General features: G+C 35.6%; 1 protein-coding gene across 1 annotated transcript; it reads left to right on the top strand.

Moving 5' to 3' along the window:
* Positions 1–3,284: 3,284 nt before the first annotated feature.
* LOC125495051 (wall-associated receptor kinase-like 20) lies at positions 3,285–12,684 on the top strand. The gene is made up of 3 exons (XM_048639580.2): positions 3,285–4,142; positions 4,642–4,701; positions 11,451–12,684. Exons 1-3 carry the CDS (start codon positions 3,338–3,340, stop codon positions 12,509–12,511), a joined length of 1,926 nt encoding a protein of 641 aa, XP_048495537.1. The 5' UTR covers positions 3,285–3,337; the 3' UTR covers positions 12,512–12,684.
* Positions 12,685–14,477: the final 1,793 nt, after the last annotated feature.

The raw sequence follows: 14,477 nt of genomic DNA, 5'->3' as shown, positions 1-14,477 counted from the left end.
CAATGTTTATTAGTTATAGAGAGGAGTCCATGCATGTTTACTCATACTAATATAGCATATTATTATTCTATCATTTTCTATAAGGTACATCCCATGTCTGTTATCAAGCAACACTTGACCTAGTGGTAAAGAGTTTGCCTTATGACTTTAAGGTCGTGAGATCAACTCCACTATGGGTTCTATGGGGTGAATTTTCCTTTTCATCCCCTCTTCTTCCAAGGAGTCTGACGTGAAAATCTAACTGGTTATATCTGTGCAAGATAACAATTTTTAGTAGGGTTCTTTTTTTATCTTATCAACCTAAAAAAAAATCTCATGTGTGTTGATATTTGTTCTTGTTGTTAGAGCTTAACAGGTTCCATATGAGACAAGTACAACTCTCATACTTGTTTGCTTATGTTAATTTGTGAAACTTTAGATTGACCTAGGCCGCACATAAAAAAATGAATATTCCACCTCGTAAGTTTAATTTATAGGAGGTTTCATCTTATAACCATATGACAAAAAAGAATAACCTATTCGTTTCATGTACATGTACTGATCCCATAAGACTGACGGCTAGTAATGAGATTTTAGGGGAAAAAATGGATATCTTGAGATGAAGTAGCATTGCAATAGGTAATAACATTGGATTAGTACACATTTACACTATAACGCATGACTATTCCGACCATCTATGCCCTCTTATCAAATGAGCCGTAAGAGTATGTTCATCAATACCTTTCCTAGGTTATCTTTAAGTTGGATGTATAATTAAACTATTATAGTGGAATACAGGGTTGTTTAATAGATAATCTTCAACACGCATGGTTGTTGGTGGTACAAGCAAAGGGGTGATATAAATTAATCCAAGATTAAGCCGTTCATGGTTGAATAAACATCTTTGATTTTGACTAAGCAATTCATATGTTGCTGTCTTGTTGAGGTATAAAATGATTGTTTGACTTCTAACTTCTAAGGCTCAACCACTTAAAGCTTGGACTTTTAACTACATGTTTAATTTCCCACAAAATTGAATTGAAGTTTGACACAAATTATATAAACAAAAGAAGTAACAAGTTAACTTGCTTACGCAAAATTGCTTCTTTTTAGTTGATCTGTTTACTTTGTGCACATATGTCAATGCACTAATTTAGACCTTTATATTTCTAATTATCAATAATTAAAAATTACAAAAAGTTAATATTATGAAAATGTTCATTGAGACGAATCTAATAAGATGCCGCATGACTATATTTTTCATTAAGTACAAATCATAAAAAAATAATCAAAGTTACATATATGAATAGTGTCAAAAATCAAAACGAGTTATTTAAAAAACGGGAGGAAGTAGAAGTAATAATTTGAGGAACAAGCTAGATTATTATAAGGTGATTCGTTGTCCATCGCCCATAGTAGCAACTCTTTGGTCTAAATTATTGTTTGGTTGAGTTACTTGAGTATGTTAAGTGCGAAATAATTATTATTAAGAGAAGTTGAATTTATAGGTTAGATAAGCTATATTCTCTAGAACAAATTTTGAAAGTCAAGTCAAACGATTTATTTCTTTCCGCTTTATCAGAAATTCAGAATCGTAGATGGCTAGATGTATGTATTATGTACTGCTACTATGATTTGTCATGTATATTTAATTGTATGGAAAACTAAATCATGGATTCATTTAGAATAAGAGTTTATGTTATAAGAGACCGTCTATTTTTAAACTAAAATTAGGTAATGGTAAGCCCAATATTAAAAAGAGGATTAGCTCAATAGTAACTAGGTTAGTTTTTTTCGGTGACTAGTGTAATTCAATTAATGATTAGGGTCTATTTTTTTTATTAAAATTAGACCGTCTCTTTTAACAATTTTTATTAGAATAATTATGAATAACTATGAAAATTGAATAGCGATGAAAGAACCTGGAAAGATGATCAAATTTAAGATTAAATAAACACACACAGTATTGACCAAAAGTATCTATAATTAACATTTCTACCGGTAAAAATTAAAACATATTGCATATAATTTAATATAGCAATAATATAAAAAATGTCAAAGTAGAATAATTAAAACGAACATCAAATAGTAACACAAGTACTCCATACGTATTCTTCTATTCTTCCTACTTAAATGTGCGCCTTTGCAAATACAATTATTGGACCTTATATATCTTTCATTACATATTAGTATAATAATAAGGATTGAATTTTGATAAAGTATTAATTGATAATACAAATCAAACAGGCCTTATATAACTAATTTTTTTTATATATTGAGAAAAAGTGACAAGATTGTTTCTAATTATGAATAATAGTACCTTTTTTCCTATTTAATCTACACGGTTTGCTTTTGGGTATATAATCAAGGAAATAGTGAAAAAGTGGGAGAGAAGAGAAGAATTGTGAAAAGCAAAGAGTAAGAAATACCAAAATATTAAAAAATAGAGGAGAGAACAAAAATGGGATAGGTGGAGGCTTTAAGTTCGAATCGGGAAAATGTGATTCGAAAAATTTCGGATCGGATATTCGAAATTTTGAATTAGATTATCGACTATTTTGGATATCCGACCTTTAAAATAAATATTTATGATATGATATTCAAAAAATTTCGATGTTTCAGATATCTGAAAAAGAAAATTATTTCTAATCCATACATGAATCCGAAAAGTTTCGAATATTTGATCCAAAATAGCTGATAACTAAAAAACTGACCGGATACCCGAAAAACCGGATCAAATCGATCGGATCAGATATTTATGAACACCCTTAGTTCAAAATGGGTTAATTTATTTAATGAGTGATCAAATAGGGATACACGTAGTGAATATTAATTGGATATATTATCTAATATAAATAAAATAAAACTAGAATTATTAAAAATAAACGAAATGAAAAGAAAAGTGTGTAAATTTAAAAGGATAGAGTTTATCTTGTAAGAGACTGCCTACTTTTAAATTAAAATTAGACAATGGTAACCCCAATATTAAAAAGAGAATTACTCCAATGATGACTAAATTAATTTTTTTCAGTGACTAATTTAATCCATTTAGTGATTAGATTTACTTTTATATTAAAATTAGACCGTCCTTTTTAATAATTTTTAAAAATGATATAATATCAAAATTTCAAACACAATATACAACCGCACAAGATCACAAAAGATCCTTCAACGAGTTTTATATTCGCCAACCTCAACCCATTACTAGAACATTAAATGAAGACAAAAATTAGTCTAAACATCAACGTTCGAAAGTCAAAATTCACAGTTGTACTACTATTAAACAATGTTCCATATATAAAATCTACATGCTACCCATTTCATTTTTCTATCACACATTATCACCCATTAGGCTACTATGCCAAATCTCTCCCCCAAAATGCTCCTCCAACTCCGCCTCCTCCTCACGGCGGCGACACTAATCGCCGCCATAACATCCACCACATCGACCCGCGAATGCCCGCCATGCGGCACCACACGTGTACCATACCCACTAAGCACATCCCCCACGTGTGGTGACCAAGACTACACAATCCAATGCAACAACAACACTAACACACTTTTATTCCCTACATCAAACAACACTTATACCATCACATCCATCACACCACAAAATCAACGGTTAGTAATTGAGCCCTCACCTTTCTTACCCAACACATGCGTCACATCAGATATTTCCACCCAAGGTGTCCAACTTAACCAAACGGCACCGTTTAACGTCACGGGTGACAACACAATCATGTTCCTTAATTGCTCCCGAACTCTCTTGCGGTCCCCACTTAACTGCTCCTCCAACAGCCTTTGTCACGTGTATATTAATTCTACACGTGACGCGTCCGCGTGCGCGACCACACCTATTTGTTGTACTTTTCAAGCTGGAGGTGGAGCGACGTCGTATTCTATCCGGGTCAGAGAAGGAGGTTGTCAGGGTTATAGAAGCTTTGTGGGCTTGGACCCCAATAGGCCCGTGGGCCAGTGGGGTCGGCCCGGGTTAATGATCCAGTGGAGGCTTCCTCAGGAACCTGTTTGTGGAACTCAGGCTGATTGTACCGTTGATGAAGGGAATTCCACGTGTAGGGCTGATCCTAACTCTGTTGGAATTAGTAGGTGTTTTTGTAATTCTGGCCTTCATTGGGATGGAATCAATGGAATTTGTGCTCATAGTAAGTTTTTATATATCTTTAAAGTAATAATACTTCATCCGTTTCATAATATTCGTTACACTTTTTATTGTGGAAAGTTTCACGTTACTTGTTATATTTTTTTTTTTTGGCAATAAACTCTATCTATCTCTCTCTTCTTACATGGGTCCTTTTTTTTTTACTCTCTACCTTAATTTTCTCCAAAAATTGCCTAGGAGTCCGTGAATTGAGAAGTGTAACAAGTAATATGAAATGGAGTAGTTTTTTTGGTTTTGCTTTTTAATTATTTCACAATACATACACCATTTCTACCTGATAAACAAAACCAAGATTTTAGATAGATATTGTGTAGTGATTACATTCTAAACCCGTGTGATTATGTTTTGAAGAGGGAGATGTATCAGTATTGTGAAACATCCAAAAGAGAAAATGGTGAATACAACGTGAAATTTTTAAAAAGGATAATAGTTTAATGATTGTAAACACTAATAGTTGTTTTGTTTGTTTGTGTTGGATGCAGATAATGTTTGTGAAGATGAAGGGGGGTGTGACAATTCAAATAAAGCTGCCTTAATAGCAGGTACAACTTCTTTGACTGATTTTTTTTAAGCATAATTCAACTATAGATTATGATTGCATTGAGAAGGCTAAAAGGTTCTTAATGAACTTTAATTATCGCATTAAAAAAATTGGATGTTGGTTAATTAGTGTTAATTTGTTGATTGAAGGAGTACGTTTTATTAAGTAGGTGTCCATTCTCGCTCTCACATAAAATTGTTCCAAAAGGTCATATGTGATATGAGTTGAGGTTGACGAATATAAAATTATAAGGTATTAAGTTGGCGGAAAAACTATAAAGTGTTGTTTATCGCAAAAAGTGGTAACTATAGCAATTTTACTTTAAATTATAGTAGCTGGTCTGCTGGTGCAAAATCTTTGACTACCACATGCCAAGCCCAATTCAACAGGAAATTCAAACATTTAACCTTCAATAGTGCATCACTAAAACAAGTTTGTATACGATTAGGTGGATGGTTAAGGCCTAAGGTCTCTCGCTTTTTAATCAAGGTTTCGGGTTCGAGTCTTGGGTATGGAAAAAATCTCAGCTGAGAGGTTGTTCTTTGAGGTACCCATGTGAACTCCCGCAGGAAAAAAAAAAAAAAAACTACTACACGTGTTTATGCTGATGATCATCTACACTCTTTAATAGATGATGGATCTAAAGGTTTTCTTTGGTGCATAATAGTGGTAAAATTGAATGGTGATTGGTTAAGAAGGTTAATGCTAATGAATAATGATATCGTTGGAGAAATAGTAGTAATTGTGTCAATATAGTTTAATGTGATGATGGACATGAAATGAAATTGCATAAATATGTCATCATTATAGGATTCAAATATTACTCACCTCAAATGATGTTTTCTACTAAAGTAAATTTTACTGATTATAATAACTTCTACCAGTAATCTCTTATTTCTTAAGATATTTCATCTTCTTAATTAAGGGTGTGTTTGGTTGAGCGGAAAACATTTTCAATGGAAAGTTATTTTCCATGGAAACTATTTTCTAGAGTAAAACTCAATTCTAGATTGATTTTCCTTTGTTTGATTGCAAGGAAAGTAACTATCTTTTGAAGCCATTTTACTTTGCTTATGTTGTGTTAATGTGTGGCTTCTTTGCCTCTCTAGAGAGTAATTTTCCACCCTTGGAAAATGAAGTTCAACCCATATTTTCCCTTTCTTAATCCGATCCAAACCAAACAGAGTAAAATTATTGAACTATTAAAGGTTACTGGCTTGGTCTCATGATACCTTATTCTACACTCTCATGTAGGCTAGCATAGACAATTAATGCTCTCTCTCTTTTTTCTATTTTTCTGTACCTAGGCAGATTTCTTTTGGCTGATCCCACTCACTTTTACAGCCGTTATTTTGTCTTTTTTATCTTTGTCTTGTTGTACAGCTCCTAGAATGCTGGTAGGGTTTCTTTAGTATACAAAGTATATATAGAGGACTCTCTTGTATAAAGAAGGGGGAACAACAGAAATAGGTTGTAAAGTTTGATAGATAAATGAAATAGAAAATCTGGAAAGTTTTTTCCACAAAAATCAAAGCTTGAGTTTTTACTTCTTTTCATGGTATCAGAGCAAGGTTGATTGCTCCTGTTTTTTTTCTTAAAGTTGTAAAAGCTCAAGTCCTCTATCATGGCTGGTGGAGATGCTGGAAAGAATGAAGCAAATAACAACAACCCTTATAAGGATCCTCTTTTTATAGCAGTAAGTGACAATGCTTCTTCTTCTCTAGGAAGTATTGTCTTTGATGGAAGTAACTTCATGAGTTGGAGTAAGAGCATTAAGATTGCTCTTGGAGCTAAGAACAAACTGGGCTTTCTTGAAGGAAAACACAGCAAACCAGCAACTGGTTCTGAAGAAATTCAAAAATGGATAAGATGTGACTATATGGTCAGATCTTGGATCCTGGCAACAATGAAGCCAGACATTGCTGGAAGCTTGGTTAACATGGATTCAACTAAGCAGATGTGGGAAGAAATACTGGAGAGATATGCTCAAACAAACGCTCCACAGTTGTTTCAATTAAAGAAGGATCTTTGGGAGTTGCAGCAGAACAACATGAGCATCAGTGAATACTACTGCAAGCTCAAAGGTATTTGGGATCAGATAATGGATTTGGAAGGGATCCCTGAATGTAGCTGTGGGGCTATGAAGAAGTGTACGTGTGAGTTAGCAAAGAAAGTTATGGACTTACAAGCCCAAGAAAGGTTGATTAAGTTTGTCATGGGTCTGAACAGTGGCTATGATCAAATGAAAACAAATTTGATAAGCAGTGATCCTCTATTACCTGTGAATAGAGCCTACAACTTGATGCTTCAAGTTGAAAGACAAAAACAACTCACAGGAGAGATCACTGCTGGTCTGGAAGCAAGTGCTTTGGCTGCTACTAAAAGATTTCAACCTAAAAGCTTGGGACCTCTACAACATTTTCAGAAAAAGGACTATTATAAGAAGTTTAAAGAAGAGAAAATGGGAAGGATCTGTGAGCACTGTGGGAAGAAGGGACATTTGAAGGTAGAATGTTTCCAAATTGTGGGATACCCAGAGTGGTACAAGAAGCCAGATGAACATTACAAACATGCTGGAAATGCCATGAGAAATGCTGAAGATGAAATGGAAGACAACCCACTGAACTACAACAGCAATGGAAAAGAAGCAAGTGTAACCAAGTTAGACAACACTTTTGTGAACAACATTGTTCAAGAAGTGCTCAAGGCAATGAATGAGAAGCAAGCAGGAACAAGCTCTCAAGCTAACTTTGCAGGTAAGCTTTCTATTTCCAATGCTGTAGTTAAGAAAACTCTAAAAAAATCTCATAACTGGCTTATAGATTCTGGAGCCAGTGACCATATGACAGGCAACTTAGACTTGTTAGTCAATATCAATAAGTTAAAGGGTAAGATAAAGGTTGGACTTCCAGATGGAAGTGAGAAATATGTCACTGAAATTGGTGATGTTATCCTAAATAACATGATTACTCTAAAAAATGTGTTTTATGTTCAAGACTTTCATCACAATCTGCTTTCAGTTGCTAAATTATTAAAGGAAGGAGATCTTAAGCTTCTTTTTGATAAAAATGGTTGTGTATTACAGGGCCTTTCCATTGAGAAGGCTATCTTGTTTGGAACTAAAGAGCAGGACCTTTATAAACTTGTGAAGAAGGAAGAGGCAGAGAAGAATGATGATCTATATGCTTCAAAGTTTTTGAAGAGTTGTAATAGTGTAGTTAACCTGAACACTATTCATGCTAGGCTAGGACATGTCTCTTTATCTAAAATGCAACATTTGGTTTTTTGTAAGTGTGAAAACTTGAAATATTTTTTTTGTGATACTTGTTCTATTTCTAAACATCACAGGCTGCCTTTTACCCTAAGCAAATCTATTGCTAGTAATTGCTTTGATTTGATACATGTTGATTTATGGGGTCCCTACAGGACTAAAGCTCTAAGTGGGGCTAGTTATTTCTTAACAATTGTAGATGACCACAGTAGAGTCACTTGGACTCAGCTTTTATCTAACAAAGAACAAGTAAAAGGAACCTTGTTAAGTTTTATAAACCATGTTGAGAATCACTTCAACACCAGGGTAAAAACCTTGAGAAGTGATAATGGTACTGAAGTTTTTCAAGAGGAATGTAAGATGATGTTTGCAGAAAAAGGAATTTTTCATCAAAGAAGTGTGGCAGGAGTACCACAACAGAACGCAAGGGTGGAAAGGAAACATAGGTTTCTGCTTGAAACTGCCAGGGCTCTGAAACTTCATGCAGGTATGCCTAACTATTTGTGGGGTGAATGTATTCTTGCAGCCACACATTTAATAAACTTATTGCCTACAGCTGTTCTTAAATGGGACACTCCCTACAAAAGGCTCATGAAGAAAGAACCCAACTATGAACACCTTAGAATGATAGGTTGCCTTTGTTATGCTAGTCCTAGTCATAAATCTAGTGACAAATTTGCTCCTAGAGGAATAAGGTGCATCATGTTAGGATATCCTTACTGTCAAAAAGGATATAAAGTGATGGATCTTGCCACTAGGAAGGTTTTTGTTAGCAGAGATGTTGTCTTTAAAGAGAACATTTTCCCTTTTCTGCTAAAAAAGAATGCTTCAGGTAATAACATCCATAATGACAGATGTTCTACTGATGAAAGTGAAAATTGTGATATGCAATATGATGAACTAACCCATATTCTTCATGAAGTTAACAGACAAGAAGAAGATGAGATTAATGTGGCAGGTACAGGTGAAGAGGAGATCAATGAAGAAACTGAAGCTAATACAGAGGAAATGACAACTCTACATCAGCCTGTCACAAGGAAATCTTCAAGAGAAAGTGAGATTCCAGCAAGATTCAAGGATTTTATATATGCAATCCCAGGCAAAGGAAGTACAGCTGGAAATGCAAGTGCTCACACAGAGACCATGAAGAATCTGGAGGCAAGTGGTTTGTTTAGCACAGACTACTTATGTTCTCTCAACAATGTTTTGAGAGTTAGAGAGCCTCTTCACTACAATGAAGCAGTAAGAGATGAAGGATGGGTGCAGGCTATGCAAGAAGAGCTTGATGCCCTTGACAAAAATAACACATGGGAGATGACAACTTTACCAGCAGGGAAGAGTGTGATTGACAGCAAATGGGTATACAAGATAAAGTTTCAACCTGATGGCAGCATTGATAGGTTGAAAGCAAGACTTGTAGCCAGAGGAGATAAACAGGTTGAAGGAAAGGACTACAAACACACTTTTTCTCCTGTGCCTAAGTTCACTTCAGTAAGGACCCTAATTGCTCTAGCAGCTAGTCAACAATGGCATCTTCATCATCTTGATATCAACAATGCTTTCTTGCATGGATATCTAGATGAAGAAGTTTACATGAGGCCTCCTAAGGGTTACAAGCATGCTACAGGAGACTCAGTTTGCAAACTGAAGAAAAGTCTTTATGGCCTTAAACAAGCCTCAAGACAATGGAATATTGAGTTGACTAAATTCCTCATTGAGCATGGATATGAGCAATCAAAGAAGGACTACTCTCTCTTTACTAAAAGACTTCAGAGAACTCAAGTCATCATCCTTGTGTATGTGGATGATTTGCTTGTGACTGGAAATGATCTTACAGAGATTTCTCAAATCAAAATGGCCTTGGATAGTGCCTTCACTATCAAAGACCTTGGCAACATGAAGTACTTTCTAGGAATAGAAGTTGCTAGAAATGAACAAGGGATTATGTTAAACCAAAGAAAGTTTATCCTTGATATCTTGAAAAGCACTGGGACTGAAACTTGTAAACCTTGTAAATGTCCTTTCCCTAAAGGATTAAAGCTTTCTACTGATCAAGGTGAGCTGCTTCAAGATCCTGAATTCTACAGAAGTATCATAGGGAAGCTTCTCTACCTAAATCTGACTAGGCCTGATATCTCTTATTCAGTCCAACAGCTAAGTCAATTCATGACTCAGCCTCGCCAACCTCACCTGCAAGCTGCTATACATGTGATCAAATACTTAGCAGGCACAATCAATGTGGGGTTATTTTACTCAGCTCAATCTGAGCTCAAATTACAAGCCTTCTGTGACTCAGATTGGGGAAACTGTGCTTTCAGTGCACGCTCTCTCACAGGTTATTGTGTTTTCTTGGATAAATCTCTTATCTCCTGGAAGACTAAAAAGCAAAAAACAGTGTCAAAATCATCCACGGAGGCAGAATATCGTTGTATGTCTCAAACAACTAGTGAGATTGTATGGCTAGATGGGATCCTCAATGATTTGGGCTTTCAGATTCCTACCCCTATTGATCTTCACTGTGACAATAAGTCTGCTATTTATCTAGCCAACAACCCCATTTTTCATGAGAGAACAAAACACTTAAAGGTTGATTGTCACTATGTTAGAGACCATCTCACTTCTGGATTCTTGAATGTTCTTCATGTCAGATCTTTTCTTCAACTTGCTGATCTTATGACAAAATGTTTGAGTGAGCAGCAGCATAATTTTCTTTCTTCCAAGTTAGGCCTGTTCACCATCAGTCCAACTTGAGGGGGGTATATTGAACTATTAAAGGTTACTGGCTTGGTCTCATGATACCTTATTCTACACTCTCATGTAGGCTAGCATAGACAATTAATGCTCTCTCTCTTTTTTCTATTTTTCTGTACCTAGGCAGATTTCTTTTGGCTGATCCCACTCACTTTTACAGCCGTTATTTTGTCTTTTTTATCTTTGTCTTGTTGTACAGCTCCTAGAATGCTGGTAGGGTTTCTTTAGTATACAAAGTATATATAGAGGACTCTCTTGTATAAAGAAGGGGGAACAACAGAAATAGGTTGTAAAGTTTGATAGATAAATGAAATAGAAAATCTGGAAAGTTTTTTCCACAAAAATCAAAGCTTGAGTTTTTACTTCTTTTCAAAAATAGTGAGGAAAATAGTTTTCCGGGAAAATACTTTCCTCCCAACCACACACTCTAAAGTTATAACGAGTCAAATCTATAATAGGTTGACCATCATCAATACATGATCAGCTTAGATCCTTTTCTATAATCTACAAGTGATTTCTTCTTAAGGGGTAAATTTAAGTCTATTATGAGCCAAATTTATGCTAGAAGTCTAGAACTAAATTTGATAACATTGTGTCCTTTATAAAGTACTGCACTTGCATTGCTTTGATTAAAAACCAATGCCAAGACAATGCAAATCAACCATTAAAGTTGGTTATCTACTGATCTATTTTGGTATATGACTCTTCATGATCTCTTCATTTTGCAGGTTTAGTATCAGGACTAGGAGGTGCACTGGTCGTTGGTACCATAGCTGTACTATATTACCAACGCCAGCGCAAGATCAAAGAAGCCTTAGAGCGGATAAAGAAAGAGCGAGAAGAGATCCTAAACTCCGGAGGAGGAAGAACTGCTAAGATCTTTAACGGCAAAGAGATCAAAAAAGCCACCAACAACTTCTCTCGTGACCGCCTCTTAGGCTCTGGTGGTTATGGTGATGTCTTCAAAGGTACTCTATATGACGGTACACTTACTGCTGTCAAGTGTGCGAAAGTTGGAAACGCGAAAGGAACTGATCAAATCTTGAATGAAGTCCGAATCCTATGCCAAGTTAATCATAAGAGTCTTGTTCGTTTGCTTGGTTGTTGTGTTGAGCTCGAGCAACCTATAATGGTTTACGAGTTTATTCCTAATGGTACCCTTTATGAGCATTTGCACGGTTTTGTACACAAAGGGTATAGCCGCCTTTCTTGGTCTCATCGTTTAAGCATTGCATATCATACTGCACAAGCACTTGCGTATCTTCACTTCTCTGCTAGTCCTCCGATTTATCATAGAGATGTCAAGTCATCCAACATTTTACTAGACGAGAAGTTGCATGCTAAGGTCTCAGATTTTGGGTTATCAAGGTTGGCTGAGACGGATATGAGCCACATCTCAACCTGTGCACAAGGTACACTCGGGTATCTCGATCCTGAGTATTATAGGAACTATCAGTTGACAGATAAGAGTGATGTTTATAGTTTTGGAGTCGTGCTGTTGGAGCTTCTAACATCACAAAGGGCCATCGATTTCAATCGAGAAGCAGATGATGTAAACTTGGCCGTGTATATTAAGAGGCTGGTAGATGAAGAGAGGATGTTGGATGGTGTAGATCCTCTATTGAAGCAAGGAGCTAGTACCTTGGAGATAGACACGATGAAGGCTTTGGGATTTCTTGCTGTTGGATGTTTGGAGGAGCGCAGACAAAATCGGCCTTCAATGAAAGAAGTTGCAGAAGAAATTGAGTATATAATTAGCATTGCAGAAGCAAAGAATGTGGAAGACTAGTTCCACTTTCATAGCCTAACAGAGATATATATCTATATAGCTTCAGATACTGCGTGTGTGTTTGTTTGTTTGTTTGTTCGTTCGTTCAATAGCTTGGTCATTTTTAAGGGTCTTCAGTAGCTTGTAGGGTGTAATTGTGAAATGGAATGCACATCTTTTTTCCTGGTTCTTAATTTTTACACTTCAATGGCTATAACACTTTTATGCAGTATGAAAGTTGCCAATATATAAAGAGGCAAGCTTAGAGTTTCCAATCATGCAAATAAAAAGAGGTTATAGAAGTAGGGAGTACAATCAAGATACATACTACCTCTGTATTTTTTTAGTTGCACCATTTGCTTTTTCACATTTGCCGAGACGATTCTTTGAACGTTAATATCTCTTATTGGGTGCAAGTAAAAAATATAAAAATTTGATATTTGGAATCCTCGCATTGAGACGAATCAAACAAGACCCCACTTGACTATGTTTTTTCTTATATAATAATGCGAGATAACTTAACAAAGTTGATTGATGAATAGTGCCACCAAACCAAATGGTGCAACTAAAAAAGTACGGAGGTAGTATGATTTTAAGTAATCAAAAAACTAATGTCAACACATTACTGTTGTTGATAGTCCATAACAGAAGGGGGTAATCTGATAATGATTTACATGTGATTTTGTAAAGATTTTTTATGCTAATGTCCATGGTAATAGAACTACATCCTCCAACATTATGTAATTGCACTTCATACTACATATTAGCTCGGCAATATCTATACAAATATATTAAAAAGCGTGTCTAATAACGTTTGCACGTCACGTGACACCTCTACTCCACTAGAAATCTAGAATTGTCCAATATGTACATATATATGTCATGTCAACTAACCAAATTAAATTGGCTTGTAACAAGATTTGAACCCATGACATCTTACTATTACATAAAGCATAGTTACCATCATCTCAACTAACTTTTAATCATGCTTTAAGTGTCCATATTATTATATTTGTACCTTTTAAATGTGGAGTTTTCTTTATTATATTCTAATGCGAATGGAAAAAAAACCACCTGGGATAACACCCGGGCCCAAATATTAGTATGATATTAAAACTTGTGAAGACAAAAGAAGATAATTAGGGATGGACGAGTATTAAGATGCACATTGTCATGGAACTAGAGCTATCAAAGAACTTATTTTACTTCTGATTTTTTTTATTAGGAAAGATACTTGGTCCGAAAACCAACCCTTGAACCCAGTACAATGTCTTGAAATTCGAAATGGTTCTCCACCGAGCTACCACCTCTCCCTTACTTTTGAAATTCTAGATAGTAGGTCTTTAATTTATGGGCAACTAAAATGAGCTTATGTGGTAGTAATATTGATAATCATTATTGGATGATGTAGTAATTATATTTAAACGCCTAATATCTCCTATTGGACCAAGTGGATATCCCATACTTAAATATAAGTACAGAGTACTTGAGAACTTTTTTTTTTATATATATAGATAAGGAGAAAAAATATTAGGAGACCCTCCGCACGAGGGTTGGACCTAATATATCGTTTACAAGAATGGAATGTAAAGCCGAATTATTACAAGAAGCTATGACAAAGGAAGAACCGACCAAGTGACCGACATTTGCAACCCAATCAGCTGCTTGATTCGCCTCGCGATAGATATGCTGCAGTGTCCATGAGGAGAAAGAGGTGAGCAGGACCCGAATGTCTTGTATGAGGTGGTCAATCTGCCAGGGAATAGCACATTTCCCAAGTACAACATTCACTACCAGCAGATTATCGCCTTCAATATGAAGTGAGGTAACCCCCTACTGAAGGGCCAGGAGGAGACCTTTCTGGAGAGCCGTGGCTTCGGCAACGTAAACCCTAGTGGAACCAAGATTGTAGGCGCAGGCTGCAGAAGTTGACCTTGAGAATCGGGTACCCAAACCTTATCATACGTTTTGATTTTTAATACAGAGT

Source organism: Beta vulgaris, chromosome 2, assembly GCF_026745355.1.
Source record: "Beta vulgaris subsp. vulgaris cultivar EL10 chromosome 2, EL10.2, whole genome shotgun sequence".
Classification (NCBI taxonomy): Eukaryota; Viridiplantae; Streptophyta; class Magnoliopsida; order Caryophyllales; family Amaranthaceae; genus Beta; species Beta vulgaris.
This window is presented reverse-complemented; position numbering and strand designations above follow the sequence as displayed.

Coding starts and splice junctions, on each gene's coding strand:
- LOC125495051 (XM_048639580.2), top strand. CDS start 3,338: ATGCCAAATCTCTCCCCCAAAATGCTCCTCCAACTCCGCCTCCTCCTC. Junction 4,143..4,641: donor CAATGGAATTTGTGCTCATA/GTAAGTTTTTAT, acceptor TGTTGGATGCAG/ATAATGTTTGTGAAGATGAA. Junction 4,702..11,450: donor TAAAGCTGCCTTAATAGCAG/GTACAACTTCTT, acceptor TTCATTTTGCAG/GTTTAGTATCAGGACTAGGA.